Source organism: Octopus bimaculoides, chromosome 4 (assembly GCF_001194135.2).
Source record: "Octopus bimaculoides isolate UCB-OBI-ISO-001 chromosome 4, ASM119413v2, whole genome shotgun sequence".
NCBI classification, from domain to species: Eukaryota; Metazoa; Mollusca; class Cephalopoda; order Octopoda; family Octopodidae; genus Octopus; species Octopus bimaculoides.
In genome coordinates, this window is record NC_068984.1 from 18,444,279 (window position 1) to 18,461,908 (window position 17,630).

At 34.6% G+C, this 17,630-nt stretch overlaps 1 protein-coding gene across 1 annotated transcript in view; it reads left to right on the forward strand.

Annotated features, from left to right (window-relative positions):
• Positions 1–17,630, forward strand: part of LOC106881370 (kinesin-like protein KIF13A) — a 696,895-nt gene that overhangs the window by 524,588 nt on the left and 154,677 nt on the right. Inside the window, 1 exon segment of the mRNA XM_052966922.1 lies at positions 11,328–11,464. Within this exon segment, the coding sequence (XP_052822882.1) occupies positions 11,328–11,464 (137 nt within the window).

Below are 17,630 nucleotides of genomic sequence, written 5' to 3' on the forward strand. Positions count from 1 at the left end.
TCTTCTATCCCAAGTTTCCTCATTGACCACCAGATAAGGGATCGGGGGACCCTGTCAAAGGCTTTCTCCATGTCAACGAAAGCCAGGTACAGAGGTTTATCCTTGGCTAGGTATTTCTCTTGCAACTGTCTCACTAGAAATAAGGCATCAGTAGTGCTTTTACCTGGCACGAACCCAAACTGCATCTCATCTAAATTGATTCGCTCCCTAATTAGTTGGGCTATGACCCTCTCTGTAACTTTCATATATATATATATATATGTGTGTGTGTGTGTGTGTGTATTCATGACCTATTTTTATTAATCAATTTTAGGAAACTAGAATGTAGCCTTGAATAGAAACCTTGAAATGTAAGTTGTAATATCAGATTGAAGTGAAGAGTATTTATTTAGACTTGCAAAAGCCTGGAGAATATTTTCAATAAAACCGAAATTCTTATCATGTAGGTGATTGTTATAGAGAGATGATCACAAAAATAGTTGGCACAGGTGAGACAGCGGCACAACTCATGCCGATATGGAAAAGTTGATGCTTATAGGTACATGCAACGGCTGTGTGGTTAACAAGCTTGCTTTGCAGCCATGTGATTTTCGGTTCAGTTCCACTGCACTGCACCTTGGGCTCGTGTCTTCTACTATAGATCCAGGTCAAACTTATGAGCGGTAGATGGAAACTGTGTGAAAGCTTATATAAATGAGTGTGTGCACATATGTGTTTTTGCTTGTCATCATGAACACCAACTGCTGTTGGTTTGTTTACATTCTTGTAGCTTACCAGGAACAAGTAGCACACTTTTAAAAATAAGCAATGGGGTTGATTTGTTCCCATAAACCCTTCAAGATAGTGCCCCAGCATGGCCACAATCCAATGACTTTTCTCTTTTTCCAAGTTTCCTCAGCTTTTCCACTAATTTTACATGGGTTAAAGATGTACTGACTTGACTTCAGACTTTTGTATCCATTCTTGATGACTTATTTTCTTTTTTGTAATTATTTCATTACCTACTCACCTTTGAAATAGAAGTAGTATCTATTTCTTTAATTAGTAGTGAGAAGCAGGTGAAATAATGACTTTTGCCTAAGAACACTACAAAATATCTACAGCTAAATTTGAAATTATCTCCTACTTATCAGTACTTTCACTTTACAAGTCTATCTTTTTTTTTTTTGCTGCCATTGGCAATAAAAATGTTTCCTCAAATAACCTCATACCCAGTACTCCGTCTAAGTCTATCTAGAGAATCATTTTGTAATTAGTTTTTGGATTCTTGGACGACTTTATTTTCGCACAGTAATTTGCATCAAAAGTACCCTACTGCTCATAACCTACTTACATCAGCCCTACTCAGATAGCATCTCCGACTGTCACATATATATTGTACCTGTCTTATCAGATCATGACAAGAAAGAAATAATAGCTTAATGCAGCGAGAATATTTTATCTTCTTTATCTAAAGTCAAGTCGACAAGAATATAAATTTATAAAGCAACAACATGTTCATTTTCGTTTTATTTCTTGATAATATTGTGTATTATGAGGTGTCAAAAACATTTTATCGTACATCTACAAACTGGTCTTTGATGCAGCTCCACAGCTGTGTGTGTGTGTGTTTTCAATGGCTATCATAACTCTTCGGCAATGTAATTGTTTTAGTTGCAATGCTAAGTCTTGGATCAAGTCACTTTCCAAACATGTACAACTCTTATACATAAAGATGATTTCTTTCCATTGCAAATTTTATAAGGGAAGAGCTAAAGTTGATTGAATCTGTCATATAAATGCTAGAGAGAGAGGAAGGACAGTCGGTGCTTACAGGATTTGAACTCAGCATGTATAGAGAAGTAATGAGTTGCTACAGTTCAGTCTCTGTTATTCCATGGATTCTGGCATCCAGTAAGAATGTCTAATTTGTTTTAACCGTCTTGTCATTATATATTTACAATGAGTAAACTGCCAATGTGTTTCAATTAATTTTATATATAATCAATATTTTGAAGGAATTTAATAAAATATCTGTAACTTTATATATTGGCGTTGTGCAACCAAAATTTCATATCTTTCACATTATGAGATTTTGATCAAAATTTAAATATAAATTCTTTAGTTGGGTGGTCTCACGTGGATTGGTTCTAAAAGGGTTAATCAGATAGTTTATACAATAGTATCATCACCGCAACCAATAATCTCATTGTAACATTCTTTATTTAATGTTTCTTACTCAATTTCTTTTCCCCAATTCACTATAGATCTTCATTCACTTCTAATTCTTCCTGCTGTTCTACCTTCTTACTTCAGTGGTTTGCCTTCCATAAAAAGAAACGCTCCCCTCCTTGCTGACAGAGCTTGGAAGTTATTAAAATTAAAATCTATTTTGGTGATTCAAAAAATGCAGGAGGAAAGAAAATGGGGAAGACAGTTAAAGTTAGGCTGAAGTTTCTGTGGAATCTCAGTCAGAACAAAAATGTGTTAAGCAAAAATACAAAGACATTTCGCTATTAAAAGGTTAAAAGTGAAGGTTGTTTTGATTTCTGCAAAAAAAAAAAAAAAAAAAAAGACATTCTGGTTTTGATAATATCAATTTCAGTTGTTGTATTATTGACTTATGCTCTTCTTTCAAGTCAGTTGCATGGAGTGCAGCAATTGTGTCCTGATGTTAGGATGAATACTACAGTGAGGAAGCTAAAATTACATGTTCAATCTAATTTTCATTTGCCGTCAAAATATGCCCGGTCTTGGAGATAATGTCGTTATATTTGCCTGTAATTTTCCTTTCAACAGTTAATAACTTGACATCTCTTTACAAATGATGCTGCTATTCAAGACCTTTTTTTTTTTTTTTACTCTCTCATGCTCTCATTTTCTCTTTATCATTTCTTTTTCCTCATTTTATAACTTTGATTTTGTTCTCTGAGCAATTCCTAGTGTGCTTTTGTATAGCAAACTATCGGTCAAAATTAAGTTAATGTAAGCTTTGTCCAAAATAGCTTTAAAAATGTTTGTTATTGCAGTGAAGACTTAGTTCGACAGTAGTCATTGGATTAACTGAACTGACACATCTTGCTACAGTGAACAGCAAAGCCAAAACCTACAATAAGCTCAATATCTGTGTTATTGATCTCGCTGTCTATCTAGTTACACCTTCTTCAATATTACACTGTACAATTTCTCAATTCTCTCTCTCAGTTTATTACTTGGCTTTACATTTTTGGCTTCTGCTAATCAGTTTCATTTTGTCAGTGAAGTAAAACTCATATATTAAGTCTGTTAAGATAGAAGAAATTAGTTGAAAGGATAGTTTTGGTGGTAGTGTAGTGGTTGTTGTTGTTGTTGTTGAAGTTGAAATAAATCTTGCCCCAAATAATGTAGTGTGCAAGCTTTTGTGCTCTTATTTAAAATATGAAATTTTCTTCTGAAAACCAGTTGCCTGTACAAAGTTGTAATCATATAATGAAATAGAATTTCTGTTATTCTCATTGAATTTATGTGAAACCCTTGCTTTATACGTTTTCATTTTAACAATAATTTATTACGTTTCAAAATATATTTTAGAAAATGTATTTGGTAAAGAGAAAAGGAATGTCATTTCCTTATATGTTGCAAATGCTTTCTTTACAAAGAAAATAACATTTTTATGGGGTAGGCTTCTGACGTAAGATATCAGTGGACTTCTGGATAAATCTGTTTCTTTTCAATAAATTGAATAAGGAGAGTCAGGGAATTGGTAAATGGTGAGTTGTTATTTAGCCCCTGGTCAGCTCTTACCCAGCAATCCTATGATCGAATGCTACGACTATCCCATTGTTTTCTTCAGTTTTTGTATCTATAAGCTGGTGTTCGGACTATAACTTACACAAAATTATGGTTTAAATATGAAGATATTAAAAAAGAAGGCTTAGTATTATAAATCAAGGAGCAGTCTCAAGTCTTCTTCTTCTTGGCACTCCTTCGGTTACGACGACGAGAGTTCCAGTTGATCCAATCAACGGAACAGCCTACTCGTGAAATTAACGTGCAAGTGGCTGAACACTCCACCGACACATGTACCCTTAATGTAGTTCTCAGGGAGATTCAGCGCGACACAAAGTGTGACAAGGCTGACCCTTTAAAATACAGGCACAACAGAAACAGGAAGTAAGAGTGAGAGAAAGTTGTGGTGGAAAAGTACAGCAGGGTTCGCCACTATCACCTGCGGGAGCCTCGTGGAGCTTTAGGTGTTTTCGCTCAATAAACACTCACAACACCTGATCTGGGAATCGAAACCACGATCCTACAACCGCAAGTCCGCTGCCCCAACCACTGGGCCATTGCGCATCCACTCAGTCTCAAGTGGGTTGGTTTCAAAAGAATATTTTCACTTGTTTCTGTCATCTAGGTTGTTCCATGCTGGAACATTGCCTTGAAGAATTTTAGTTGAAGGCATTCACTCCAGTACTTATTTTTTTTTTTAAAGCCTAGTACTTATTCTATTGCTCTCTTTTGGCAAACTGCTAAGTTACAGGGATATGTACATACCAACACCAGTTGTCAAGTGGTGGTGGGAGACACACACATATACATAATGGGTTTCTTTCAGATTCTCTCTACCAGATCCACTCACAAGGTTTTGGTCAGTCCAAGGCTTATAGTAGAAGACACTTGCCCAAGGTGCCGCGCAGTGGGACTGAACCCGGAACCATATGATTTAAAAACAGACTTCTTACCACACAGCCACACCAGTACCTTATGAATATATTTTTAACACATCAAAGTGTAAGAAAACAATTATAAGATAGCAAGAAATTTAGATTATATTTCTTTTAGTATAATGTAAGCATTCACTCAGCCCTTTGGCTCCTGCTAGGATAAAGGTCTAGTAAAGCAAGATGTATGTATAGTTTGTGTTAACCTTTTCCTGACTATATTCATTCAGAGTAGATTGCAAATGTGTTCCAATCAATTTTCAATATAATCAAGATTTCGAAGAGATTTAATAAAATGTCTACAACTTTACTTATTGGCATATAATATGTTGGCATCGGTTTCACCTGAAACTTCATATCATTCATGTTAGGATGGTTGCAAGTAAGTTAATAATAATAATAATAATAATAAAAAAAAGCTAAACAGGTTGTTTATGTATCAACAAAATCATTTAAAAAGTATATATAATCGACACTTTTTATATTACTAATTGAAGAGGGTGAGTTGGCAGAATCGTAAGCATGCTGGGCAAAATACTTTTTGATATTTCATCTGTCTTTATGTTCTGAGTTCAAATTCTGTCAAGGACGACTTTGCTTTTCATCCTTTCGGAGTCTGTAAAATAAGTACCAGTTGAGCATTGGAATTCAGTGTAATCAACTTAACTACCCCTGGGTATGAGTACAGAAACCTCTAAAGGAAGTTGTATTCCTCTGTCAAGCCATACTAAGCTAGTGTTGCAAAATAGGTTCATCAAACCAGTATGACCCCCAAGCCATTCTCTGGTGGAGGGAATATACTGAGATCCTTGTTCTGCAGTGGACTGAACATGGGCAACCCAGGCCAATCCAATTGTAATTATAATTAGACATTTATGGAGCTTCTATGTGGTTGTTCAACACGTTTGATAGAGCAGCAAGCCAACTCTCCCTCAAAGAGTAGGGTGGTCAACCCAGAAAGGTTTCTTCTGATGTTTGCTAAATGCAGTATGGCTGACTGGTTAAGACATTAGTTCTCCTCTTAGCGACAAGGTCAAGGGTTTGATCCCCATGTGTGACATCTTAGGCAAATTCCTTCTTCAATGGCCATAAGTCAACCACTGCCCTATGAGTATTCTTTTATTCTGTTGCTTGTTTCAGTCATTTGACTATGGCCATGCTGGAGCGCCACCTTTAGTCGAACAAATCGACCCCCAGGACTTATTCTTTGTAAGCCTAGTACTTATTCTATTTTTTTGCAGAACCACTAAGTTACGGGGTCATAAACACACCAAAATTGGTTGTCAAGGGATGTTGCAGGGACAAACACAAACACATACACACACGCACACGCATATATACGACCAGTTTCATTCAGTTTCCATTTACCAAATCCACTCACAAGGCTTTGGTCGGCTGGAAGCTGTAGTAGAAGACACTTGCTCAAGGTGCCACACAGTGGAACTGAACCCAGAACCATGAGGTTGGGAAGCAAGCTTCTTACCACTCAGCCACATGGATAAATGGATAGTGTAAGGAAGCCCATCAGATGGACCTGCACCTGAAATTCAAAAGTCCAGCCTTGTCACAGAGGATTACATTAAGGGTACACATGCCTGTGGGATACTCAGCCACTTACTTGCTTATTCAATGAAGCTGTTAGTTCAGTTGCTCGAACAACTGAAAACCCATTCTCAGATCCATTTATTTATTAGTTGCATGGTATTTTGTGTGTGTCTGTCATAAATGGATTACATTCCAGATTATGGCTTCACTCAGTTGGCCTTAATGTACACATCAGTAGATTGAGAAGAAATGACAGTTAATGGTGTTTGTTGCATTTTCAAGTGATCATGTAATCATTAAAGTTAACTGTCATTTATCATTGCACCATTACCAGTTGTCCCTCATCAATCCATTGGTGTGTACAGTCGACTGAAAGACTGATTGAACAAACTGATGATTCAGAAACAATTCCTTTTTACCTCACATATTAATGAACGCATGTCAGGCTTTACACACTTTTAGCATGAGGTCTAATGTGATTTTTTTTTTTTTTTTTTATACCACAAACGAACAGAAGCTGTGTATACGTGTGTATAAATAGATTGGCTACTTGTTTCTCTGGGATTAGTCACATGATGTAGACATCTGATGAGATCCCTTTCCCTCCCAATAAGGGTAAAAAATCGATTGAATCTGATCATCATTTTCTTCAATCTTTGGAGGAATAGGCAGAATTTACATATTTGTATGTCTACTATACAGGTTTACACACTCACTCACTCACACACACACATACACACACGTGTGTGTATGTATATATATCTATATATATATATATATATATATAAATTAAAAAACGTAAAAATAAAAATAAAAACGTTTTTAATTTATTCTTTCACCCCGGCCATGATCTGGCATACACAGGTGCTTACAATTATCAAGTATTACCTCTAACATTTACTTTACCTATATATATATATATATATATATATATATATATATATATATATAGGACAAACTGGTAGAATTGTTAGATTTCTGATAAACTGCCTGATAGTGTTCATTCCAACTCTGCGTTCTGAGTTCTAATCCTGCCAATGTTGATTTTGCTTTTTATCTCGGAGTAGGGGTGGGGGGAGACAGTGGATTTGGAAGAATTATAAAAACATCAGATTGAATTTCTTGTGATGTTTGTTCTGGCTCTTTGCATTCTGAATTCAAATACCACCATGGCCTGTAAGTGTTGTAGACTTCATCCATTGCCCATTTTAAAACCATCCCCTAACACCCTGGGTGCGTTTAGCAGAGTACACTCTGATGAAAGCATTCAGACCAGGCCTCCAGTTTGAGGACACCTTCCATTTACCTTTCCTCTTGATTAAAAGTTGAAAACAAAAAGTCTCTGTGTTTTGACACTATAATGTATCTTTGAATGAATCTAGTTTTCTCTTAATACTTCATTTGTGTAAATTAAATTAAATAATTAATCAAATAGGGCAATTGTAAATAACTGTCTTTTAAACAATCTCTTAGTGGACAGAAAAAGAGGGATCAGTCCAACCAGCTTTATTTCATTTTGGAATCTCATCAAGAACAAAGCATCCTTTCTATAATTGTCCATGAAGACATTGTATTTATAGCCACTAGAATTAAGGGCTTCATTATACTGGAAAATCTGATTTGCATAAATAGCATGTTGGCAGCTAGTTCTATTGATAATGATGCATTAAGCTGTTTCTAGTTCGATATAATAATGCACTCCAGAATAAATCTTAGTTTTTAGTTGACACTGTGCGTGTTAATTAAACCAAATTGAATTTAGTTTAATTTACTCAAACAATACAAAGGTATTGCTGGAGGATAAATTGGGTTGGCTAAACTGTTCAAAGTGTAGAGGGAAATTCAGTATTCTTCAATGTGGTAAGACTGTAGTAGCCAAGCCAAATTAATGAATAAGGGTATATAGAAGAGCTGGAGAGTTTTTGAGTATGGTGTGTGTTTGGTTACCAAATGAGGATAAGATAAAAATCAGCAGCAAAAAAAATTACATTTTCCATGGAGTGGTGTCATGCATCTCATCTTGAATTATTTATGACTTTAAAAAAATATCATTCAGATCCTGAATAATTTCAAGAGCATGCTTTTATTCTATCTTTTCCTGTAGTTATCTGAGTGTCTGACTGTCTGTCTAGTGAGCTAGCTAGCTAGCTAGCTACATGATGGCAACATCATATTAGCTATTTATTAAGCAAATAAACTATTTAATTCACTGAAAATAACATGTGAATTTAATAAATGGACAATATAACTCTTTGAAAATGCATCAATATCAATTTTCAATACATATGACAGGTCAATTCCCTTTCGAAATATTTCCATGTGAGGTGCATGTTTGTGTGCACATGCACATGTATGCATGCATTCCTCTGTATATCTAAGCATAGACATGTATATTTATTCATAAATATGCTTCAATAATCATATGTTCTGTCATGCTCATACTAAATAGCTTTACATCATGCATACATGCCGACAAGCTGACTGCATGTGCTTTTTTATGGAGTTAAATTTGGATGACAGTGATAAAGCTCTTCTCACTTTTCAATATTTACCTAGCAGAATTGAGAGAGTAATGGACAGAATGCATTGTGGTAATTAATTCCATCCTTTTACATTTTGAGTTAAATTCCAGCTTAGATAGACTTTGACTTTTTCATCATTCCAGAGATGACAAATTAAGTACCAAATATTGGTATCAATATAATCACCTATTCCCTCCCCTCAAACATGAAGTATAATTATGCCTATGTTAAACAGAAATCAATATTTATGCTTAAAAATGTATCAAGCAAATTTTGTTTAAAATGTAAGGAATATTTCATTGTAGTATTTGAAAACAATTATGTTTTACATTAACTTAAAAAAACAAAAACCATGGCAATGAAATACAATAACCTAGATTTTATTTTATTTATCTATTTTTTGTTATATCTTAAATGTATTTTATGCGGTTGTAGCTTTTCTTTTTTTTTTTTTTTTCGTTATTGTTCTTTCAGTGGCTAGTAGTGAACAGACAGCTTGTAAAATTATTATGTTTCTAATTAATTACACATTGAGATTGACTTTGTGTTTATTTCTTTGTTTTTTTTTTTGTGTGGGGGGAGGGTTGTCCTTTTTTTGGTTTTATCTTTTATACAAAATATTTTGTACATTAATTATAAATACGTTATTTTCATCATCATCTTCATAATCATCACACATTATCATACCTAACTTTCAGCAAACATATGTCAATGTGAGTTTCCCATGCTTGTACGATTACTGTACCATTCTGTAGACATATTACAGAACAATACAGAACTTTGTAATATAAAGAGCTCTGCAGTCAAACTCTTGGGACAGGCATAGAGATTTATCATCTCAATATGTCAAGTTGTAATCTAGGTTAGGTGCAGGGTCCTTATTTTCCTTTGGTGAATTTATGTAGTCTGTCAATCAAGTTGTGTGCTGTATTATTCCAAGTAGATCAAGTTATATGACTACAGAACAGATATGAAATATAATCCAATTGGTGAATGGCATCTGAAGTTCACCAAGTTTTCTGTGCTTTATTTCACCAGACTATCCACTTCCTTCTGCTAACATATGCATCAAAGAATTTGTTTTGGGGAAAGAAAAAAAAATTCTCTTGTGTTTCAAACATGGCAACCAGTACAATATTTTGATTTTTTTTTTATTGTTTGTTTTTTTTTTTCCTGCAGTCAATATGTATTTCTAATTAATTGATTAAATGTTCTTTACTTTTGCTGTTTTAAAATTAAAAGCATTATTTCAACATCAATTTACATGCATCCAAATCGTCACTACTATCAACCATTCCTCCATCATACGTCAACATTAAGTTCCTTCATTTATAAATTTTTTTATTTATAATCTTCAAATGAACTTCATAACCAAACTAACAATCGCATTTCTTTGCTCTAACTTTGCTAAATATTTTCTCTTTCCTCAAATTTCACATTTAATTGTGGTGCTTAATGTGTTGCCTTGTAGCAGTTTCATTGCATTTCTATAACATCAACATTCTGAATCCAAGTAAAGAGAACGGTTTCTTGTTTAAAGATTCTTGTTGGAAAAGAAGCAGGTTGGAATGTAGAGTTAGAAAAAGAATTTACAAACAAAGCAAGGTGGAGGAGTCATTAAATAATTCTAAATGAATTATAGAAATTAAGGTCAATGCTGTCTCTGTAGAAACTGAAAACATTACTCAAGACTTAGACTTATTTAACTTCTAAATCTGAGATTTGTTTAACCTCTAAATCTGAAATTTATTTAATTTCTGGATTCCGAGATATATACTAACATCTAATATAGTTATGGTCTACCTGTGAACTTGTAATTGTTTAAAACTAATGATGATGATGTATTCTAAAGTAGATTCCCATTTACTCTCTTGCTACTACTTCCAGAGATAAGTTTTAGGAAGACAACTGTCATTCCTGAACTTACTAATTCGTACGAATAACATTTGTCACAAGGAAAGTCAAAAATAGATTGCATTCTTTAATGAGTGGTTGTCATGAGGAATGGTTCATCCACGTCTGATGCAATTTCTAGTTAGTTGTTCTTAGCAGGGAATATTTTCAAAGAGTACAAAAGATCCAAGTATCTCAGAATCCAACTCACCAAACAATAGCATCAAAACACTAGTTCAATGTATTTAAGAATTTTGTTTTTCTTGTCTTAGAATCATGTTTTGTTTTGTTTTCTATTTTCCTTCTACTAAAAACTTTTACAATAGTTATTTTTGAAGTTTTTCCACAAAGTTCTTCTTAATTTTCTATTCTATCCTTACGGTTTTTATATTTTATCTTTTTAACAGAGCTTCTTGTTTCAAATATCAAAGAACGAGATGTACTAGAATTATTTAATTTATATGGCAACTAAATAATTAATACTTTTGATTAGAATTCACTGATTGCTGAATTAGCTTTGCTCATAATCTTCAAATGAACGTTTGATCGCCATGTGGGTTTTTTATGTTTTTGTATTCTTCCTTTCTTTTCTTTTTCCTTTTTTTTTTTTTTTTTTACTGGTATATTTCTGAATTCAGGGTTGTCTTGTTGAAGATACTACTGTTTGCATTTGTCTTTTATTCAACAGGAGCATACACTGGTTGGCCGCACCGATGCTGCTGTTCAACAAGATATTCACCTCAGTGGCCTGGGAATCATGCCAGAGCACTGTATTGTGGACTTTGAAGGCAATGACGTCTACCTCACACCTCTTGAAGGAGCCAGGTAAATTACCTTTAACACTACTACCACTGCTACTACTCTGTTTGCATCCTGAATGTTGGATTTTATTTGGGGTGCTATGTGTTCTTTAAGACGACTTTGGTCATAACAGCAACAAAAGACATCTATTCTCATTTATCACAGGTGTTTGGTTCCACAAAACACCTGTGATAAATGAAATACAGAATATATAAATTAAAATGTTTGTGGTTCAAGCAGAATCTTTGACTGATCACCAACCCATGTTATCACAGATCACTTCCTGTTAAGCATAACACAGTTTGCAATTTGAGTGTGGCCGTTGCCAGTACCGCCTGACTGGCTCCTGTAGGATTTTCGAGCGAGATCGTTGCCAGTGCCGCTGGACTGGCTTGTGCGGGTGGCACATAAAAGACACCATTTCGAGCGTGGCCGTTTTCGTGCGGGTGACACGTAAAAGCACCCACTACACTCTCTGAGTGGTTGGCGTTAGGAAGGGCATCCAGCTGTAGAAACTCTGCCAAATCAGACTGGAGCCTGGTGTTGCCATCCGGTTTCACCAGTCCTCAGTCAAATCGTCCAACCCATGCTAGCATGGAAAGCGGACGTTAAACGATGATGATGATGGTGATGATGATGTTGTCCTTGATCAGTGATGAATGAATCAGTGATAAAGGAGACTAAATATATGATTGGTTATATGAAATTTCTTAATAACATATTCAGTCTTTGGAATCTTAAATGTCATGTTTTGCGGTTGAAAGATTTTCAAATATTTATGTCTACATTCTCTTTGAATGACTTCCATCACCTATCACCATACGGTGTCTTAATAGATCTTTCTTTTCTTTTTTTTTTTTTATTTGTTTCAGTCATTAGACTATGGTCATGTTGGGGCACCCCCTTGAAAAATTTTAGGTGAATGAATCAACCCCAGTACTAAATTTTTTAAGCCTGGTACCTATTCTATCAGTTTCTTTTGCCAAATTGCTAAGTTACAGGGACATAAACACACCAACACCACAGACACAAAGACACACGCACATATATTGTATGTATATATGATGGGCTTCTTACAGTCTCTGTTTACTAAATCCACTCACATGGCTTTGGTCATCCTGAGGCTATAGTAGAAGACACTTGCCCACGGTGCTACTCATTGGGACTGAACCTCAAACCATACCTGCACTGTACACACTGAGTCAAACTGGCAACTGATATTTTTAAATAAGTTATCCATTAGACTTCCGATTCATATATGTAGTTCCCGGTTCAAATCCATCCTGGCACTATCTACACATCCAGGAATGAGACAACTGATGGCCATTGTGGTTGAAACCAATCTGAACATAGTGGGGATGTATATGTTAAAGATGGTGCTAATTGTCTGGAAAATGGTCTGATAATTTTATTAACTCAACCTCAACTCAGACATTTCAATAAATGTCCTCTTTGAGAAAAGTATCATAATTTAGAGCTAATTTTTACATTACCTAATCACAACCATATTTAATATTCTTAACTTGGGAATGTTGACATTAAGTTACTATGGGAAACACTCTTTACTCATTCAGTAATATATTTGTCAGAGAATCATTTTGAGGTGTTCTTTAGTCACTGTATCCTAATCATGGCCAAAAATGAGGAATTTATCCCTAAGCACTTCTTAATGCTCTTACAAGCCCATATTCCATCTTTCTCAGTTGATGAATATTGCTTTCATATATTGAAGAGAAGGGCTCCCCACCCTCTCTCTCTCTCATAACAACAGTTCTCAGTTCTTCGTGAAAAATGAAAGTATCCTCTTTTGATTAGCTTAATTTATTTCATTAACAGGTTCCAGCTAGTGCCCCACCATTCAGCTGGGATTTCCTATTGCCTCTTTTAGCATTCATTATTCTGCTGCTCAGTACTTTATGGTTTCATACTAGCTATAATAAAACCATCTGTTCATCTAATTCTATTCTCTCCCTCTTCCCTCTTCACTTCTCCCTCTCGCTTTGTGATACATACACACTCTCTTTGCCTTTCACTTTCTCTCTTTGCCACTCTAACCTCCTTTTTCAATTTCCTTTCTGTTTTCCTTTCTTCACCTCTTTTCCTCTCACCTTTCTTTCTTCTCTTCCCCTCTGTGTTTAGATTGTTCTGCTTTCTCATCAATTACCTGCCTTCATGCCATTCACAAAGTTGCATAAATCACCTTTCCTCCTTCTACTGAATGTAATTTATAGTTCCGTGGCTTAGTAATTAGAATGTTCAAATCTTTGGCAGGCCTTAGGTTGTGACCATGACCATGGTTCAATGCACTGCTAGCCTCAGTCTACCTAGCTGAAAACTGTGTGCCACTTTGGAATTGAACGGTTCTTATTCACAGTGGCATCCATCTGTAAAAATATATATTTCAATAAATTTGTAACTCAGGCATGGTTGTGTGGTTAAGAAGTTTGCTTCCCAACCACGTGGTTTCTGGTTCAATCCCATTGCACAGCACTTTTGGGCAAATGTCTTTTACTGTAGCCTTGGGCCAACCAAACCTTGTAAGATGGAAACTGAAAGTTCTTCATAAAAATGATGGTGGTACTCCAGCATGACCACAGTTTCTGGCTGAAGCAAGTAAATTGAGGAAATTTGTAAATTCATTCTTTGGGCATGGTCATGTGGTCTAGAAGTTCACTTTGCAACTGGGTGGTTTGGTTTTAAGCCCACAATACAGAAAGTGTCTTCTGTCATGATTTTGTGCCAGCCAAAGCCTGTGAGAGAAATTCAGTTGATAGAAACTGTATTGAAGCCTGTTAAAAGCTTATTCCTATTTTTTATCTGTTGCCTTGTTTAACAATGCTCCTGGATCTTTGAGTCCACTTTGTTGTGAGACTCAAACAACTATCCAGTCTGAGAATAGCAATTAATAATTATTATGTTCCCTCTCACTAAGACTGAAAACTTGGCAAAGTTGTTAGGGTGTTGGATAAGATACTTCACAATGTTTGTTTTGACTCTCTGCATTCTGAGTTCAAACTCCACTGGGGTCAACTTTGCCTTTTCTCCTTTCAAGGTTAATAAAAAAGGTACCAAGCCAGAGAAGTGAACTGACAGAACTGTTAGAAAGTCAGGCTGGCAAGTTGTATTGGCTGAAATAGGTGGCCTTTTCCTTGAATACATGTATGTGTCATGGAAAGGAAAGATTCGCATGTATGGGCAATTGCTAGTCTTCCTCAAAAAAAAGATCTTCCTCTGACTAAACTTTAAAGAAAAATATAATGTAAAACCAGACAAAAATTTTTAATAAAACTCAGTGTGTCCAACTTAATATATTATCTCTTGTATATATATAATATATTATCAAAATTAATTTACAAAGGTATCGTTAATTCTACTATTATCTAATGTAATAGATAATAATAGAATTAACAATACCTTTGTAAATTAATTTTAATAAATCATTTTTCTCATAAATCTTTAACAAGATTATTTCACACTGGTAAGCTGCTGTGATTTTGGCGCGAAATGAATCAGTAGTGGCACAGACTTCAAAAAGATAAGTTGGGAATCTCTTATCTTGGTAATACATGCTGAAGAAGCTAAGGCTTATTGTGCCAATGTAGAAACTAGTCCATGTGAATCCAAATACTTAAATGTATGTAAGTAGATTGTCTTAACCAAATTTGCCTTCATTTGATTTCTGTAGTTATCACCAGTGTATTTTTGGCGATTTAATAACAAGTTTTAACTGTTATTTCAAGCAGGTAGACATACTTAGTATGTCCTTTGATTAATTTTAATTTTATAATATATTATCTTCCATTTTATCTTCAACAATCTGGTGCCTAGATATTTGAATAGTTGATGCTGTGCAGAAAGCACTTGTGCTGATGCTACATAAAAAGCACCCAGTACATTCTGTAAAGTGGTTGGCATTAGGAAGGGCATCCAGCCATAGAAACCATGCCAAAACAGACGATTGGAACCTGGTGCAGCTCTTCAGCTGGCCAGCTCCTGTCAAACTGTCCAACCTATAGAGAATGGACATTGATGATGATGATGATGAGCTCTTTAATCAGTGGTTAAGACATTTGCTTCACAAACTTTGTGGTTTCAGGTTCATTCCTCCTATGCGCCTTCTGCCTTAGCCTCGGGCTAACCAAGGCTTTTGAGTGGAATTAGTAAACTGAAACTGTTTGGAAGCCTCTGTGTGTGTGTGTGTGTGTGTGTGTGTGTGCGTGCACACACTTGTGTGTGTGTGTGTCGACATAAAGATGGTATAATTGTTTGTATTATTGAGCTGTATGTCATTCAAAAGACCAAAGGAACTATTATCTTACTTGGAAACAAGTGAGCATTGGTGACAGAGAGGTAACTGGATGTAGAAAATTGCCCTCATAATTCTTGGAAAAAGCAGGCATTAAAATGATGAAGAGGACGACAACAAATACTAACTTTATGACACTAAGACTGTCTATTCAATTAAGCTGCAATGTACCTATTTTATCTTGTTTTATTGTAAGCTGTATAAAATGAATTCTGGATTTGTGATTATGAGTGCCTTGTTGTTTAGCCCAAGGTCAGCTCTAATTGAACAGTGCTATAATCAATGATAGTCCAACCATGATCATCTATTCATTTTACCATACATAGTGTATCTGGGATTATATCCTTCCCTTTTTTACTATTTTAGTGTGATTTCTAACAGACCAAAAGACCATGTAAAGAGGGAGATGTTCTCTCTAGTTGGTTTATAATTACAAACATTTTGTTTCATTATGAAAAAACCATAGTTTCTTATACTCAGATATATCTTTTGAAATTCTTAAAACTCTCAGCGTATGAATGGCTTTTGGTTAATGTTGATTTAAAATTATCCAAACAACTTATCACAAATAAGGGGGTCAATTAATATGCTACCTGACTCATTGCTTCATTTCACAATTAAATATATCTTCATGCATGAAATGCTAGCAAAATCTGTATTTGGTTTCAGAATGCTTGAGCCGTGCCAAATAACAGTAGAACAAGAGCAGCCAATCAGACAGCAATTAGAATGATTATCATTGTTTCGTTGTTGTTGTTGTTGTCAATCTTCCGTCATTTTATTCTATCTGTATTCCTTTTGAAATACAATCTGTAAGTCGTTCATTAAATATTCTCTCTGCTCTTCTTGTGAAATAACTATTTGTTTTGTATTTATTACTTCTTTCAACTTTGTACAAAACTTCACATTTCATTATCATTAGTTTATTATATTCTGCGTTTAGAAAATGTCACTTTAGAAAGCTTTTCTCATATATCTAATAAATCTCAAGTTCTGCCAGTTTCTAGTTTTAATCTAATAAAATTCTTTAATGATTCGATTCCTTCCCCTTCACGTTCAGATATAATTTAAACTAGCCTTAGTTCGCTATAATAATTTCCTGGAGATATCCTAAAATTCATTTATGCCAAACCAGGATTTGATCATTAATTTCATTTCTATCTTGTACAAACTCATCCACAATTTCTCAAAACATTTTAATATCAAATTTGGACAATAATATCTGTTATGACATCTCAGAAATCATTTTTGAATCATTAAGTTTATAATTTCATTTCTAACATTTTTTGAGAGCGTCATGAATGTAATTATATATCTGTAATTAGTAGATAAATTTTAAATAATTTTTTTTTAAAGTTTCAGTTAATTTTTATTGAAAAACTTCTGCAACTCGAGACTTTCATATAAATAAACAAAACAAACTTTTTACAACATGTAGTATACTGGTATTGTTGGTTGCCAACAGAGAAAAACAAATATTACTAATTTTATTATTATTATTATTATTATTATTATTATTATTATTTTTATTATTCAGTAGTTTTATTTTTATAACGTGCTTTCACTTCCCTACCGAGCACAGCTCTGTGTGCCTTGGGTATGTGCTGTGGTTTGCTGTGATGCTCTTATGGTTACTGTATTGAAAGTGTTTTGCGTAGGATGTGTGCAGTGCCCAATAGTGCAATTTCTGTATGTTATATATATTTGTAAGTCCTGATGTTTTTGTTATGTATTTGTCTGAGTATTTTTTTTATTATACCTAAGGCGCCTACTATGATAGGAATTGTTTCTGTTTTTAGATTCCACATTCGAGTTACCTCTATTTCCAAGTCTTTGTATTTTGAAAGTTTCTCCATTTCTTTTAGGGAAACGTTGTCATTAATT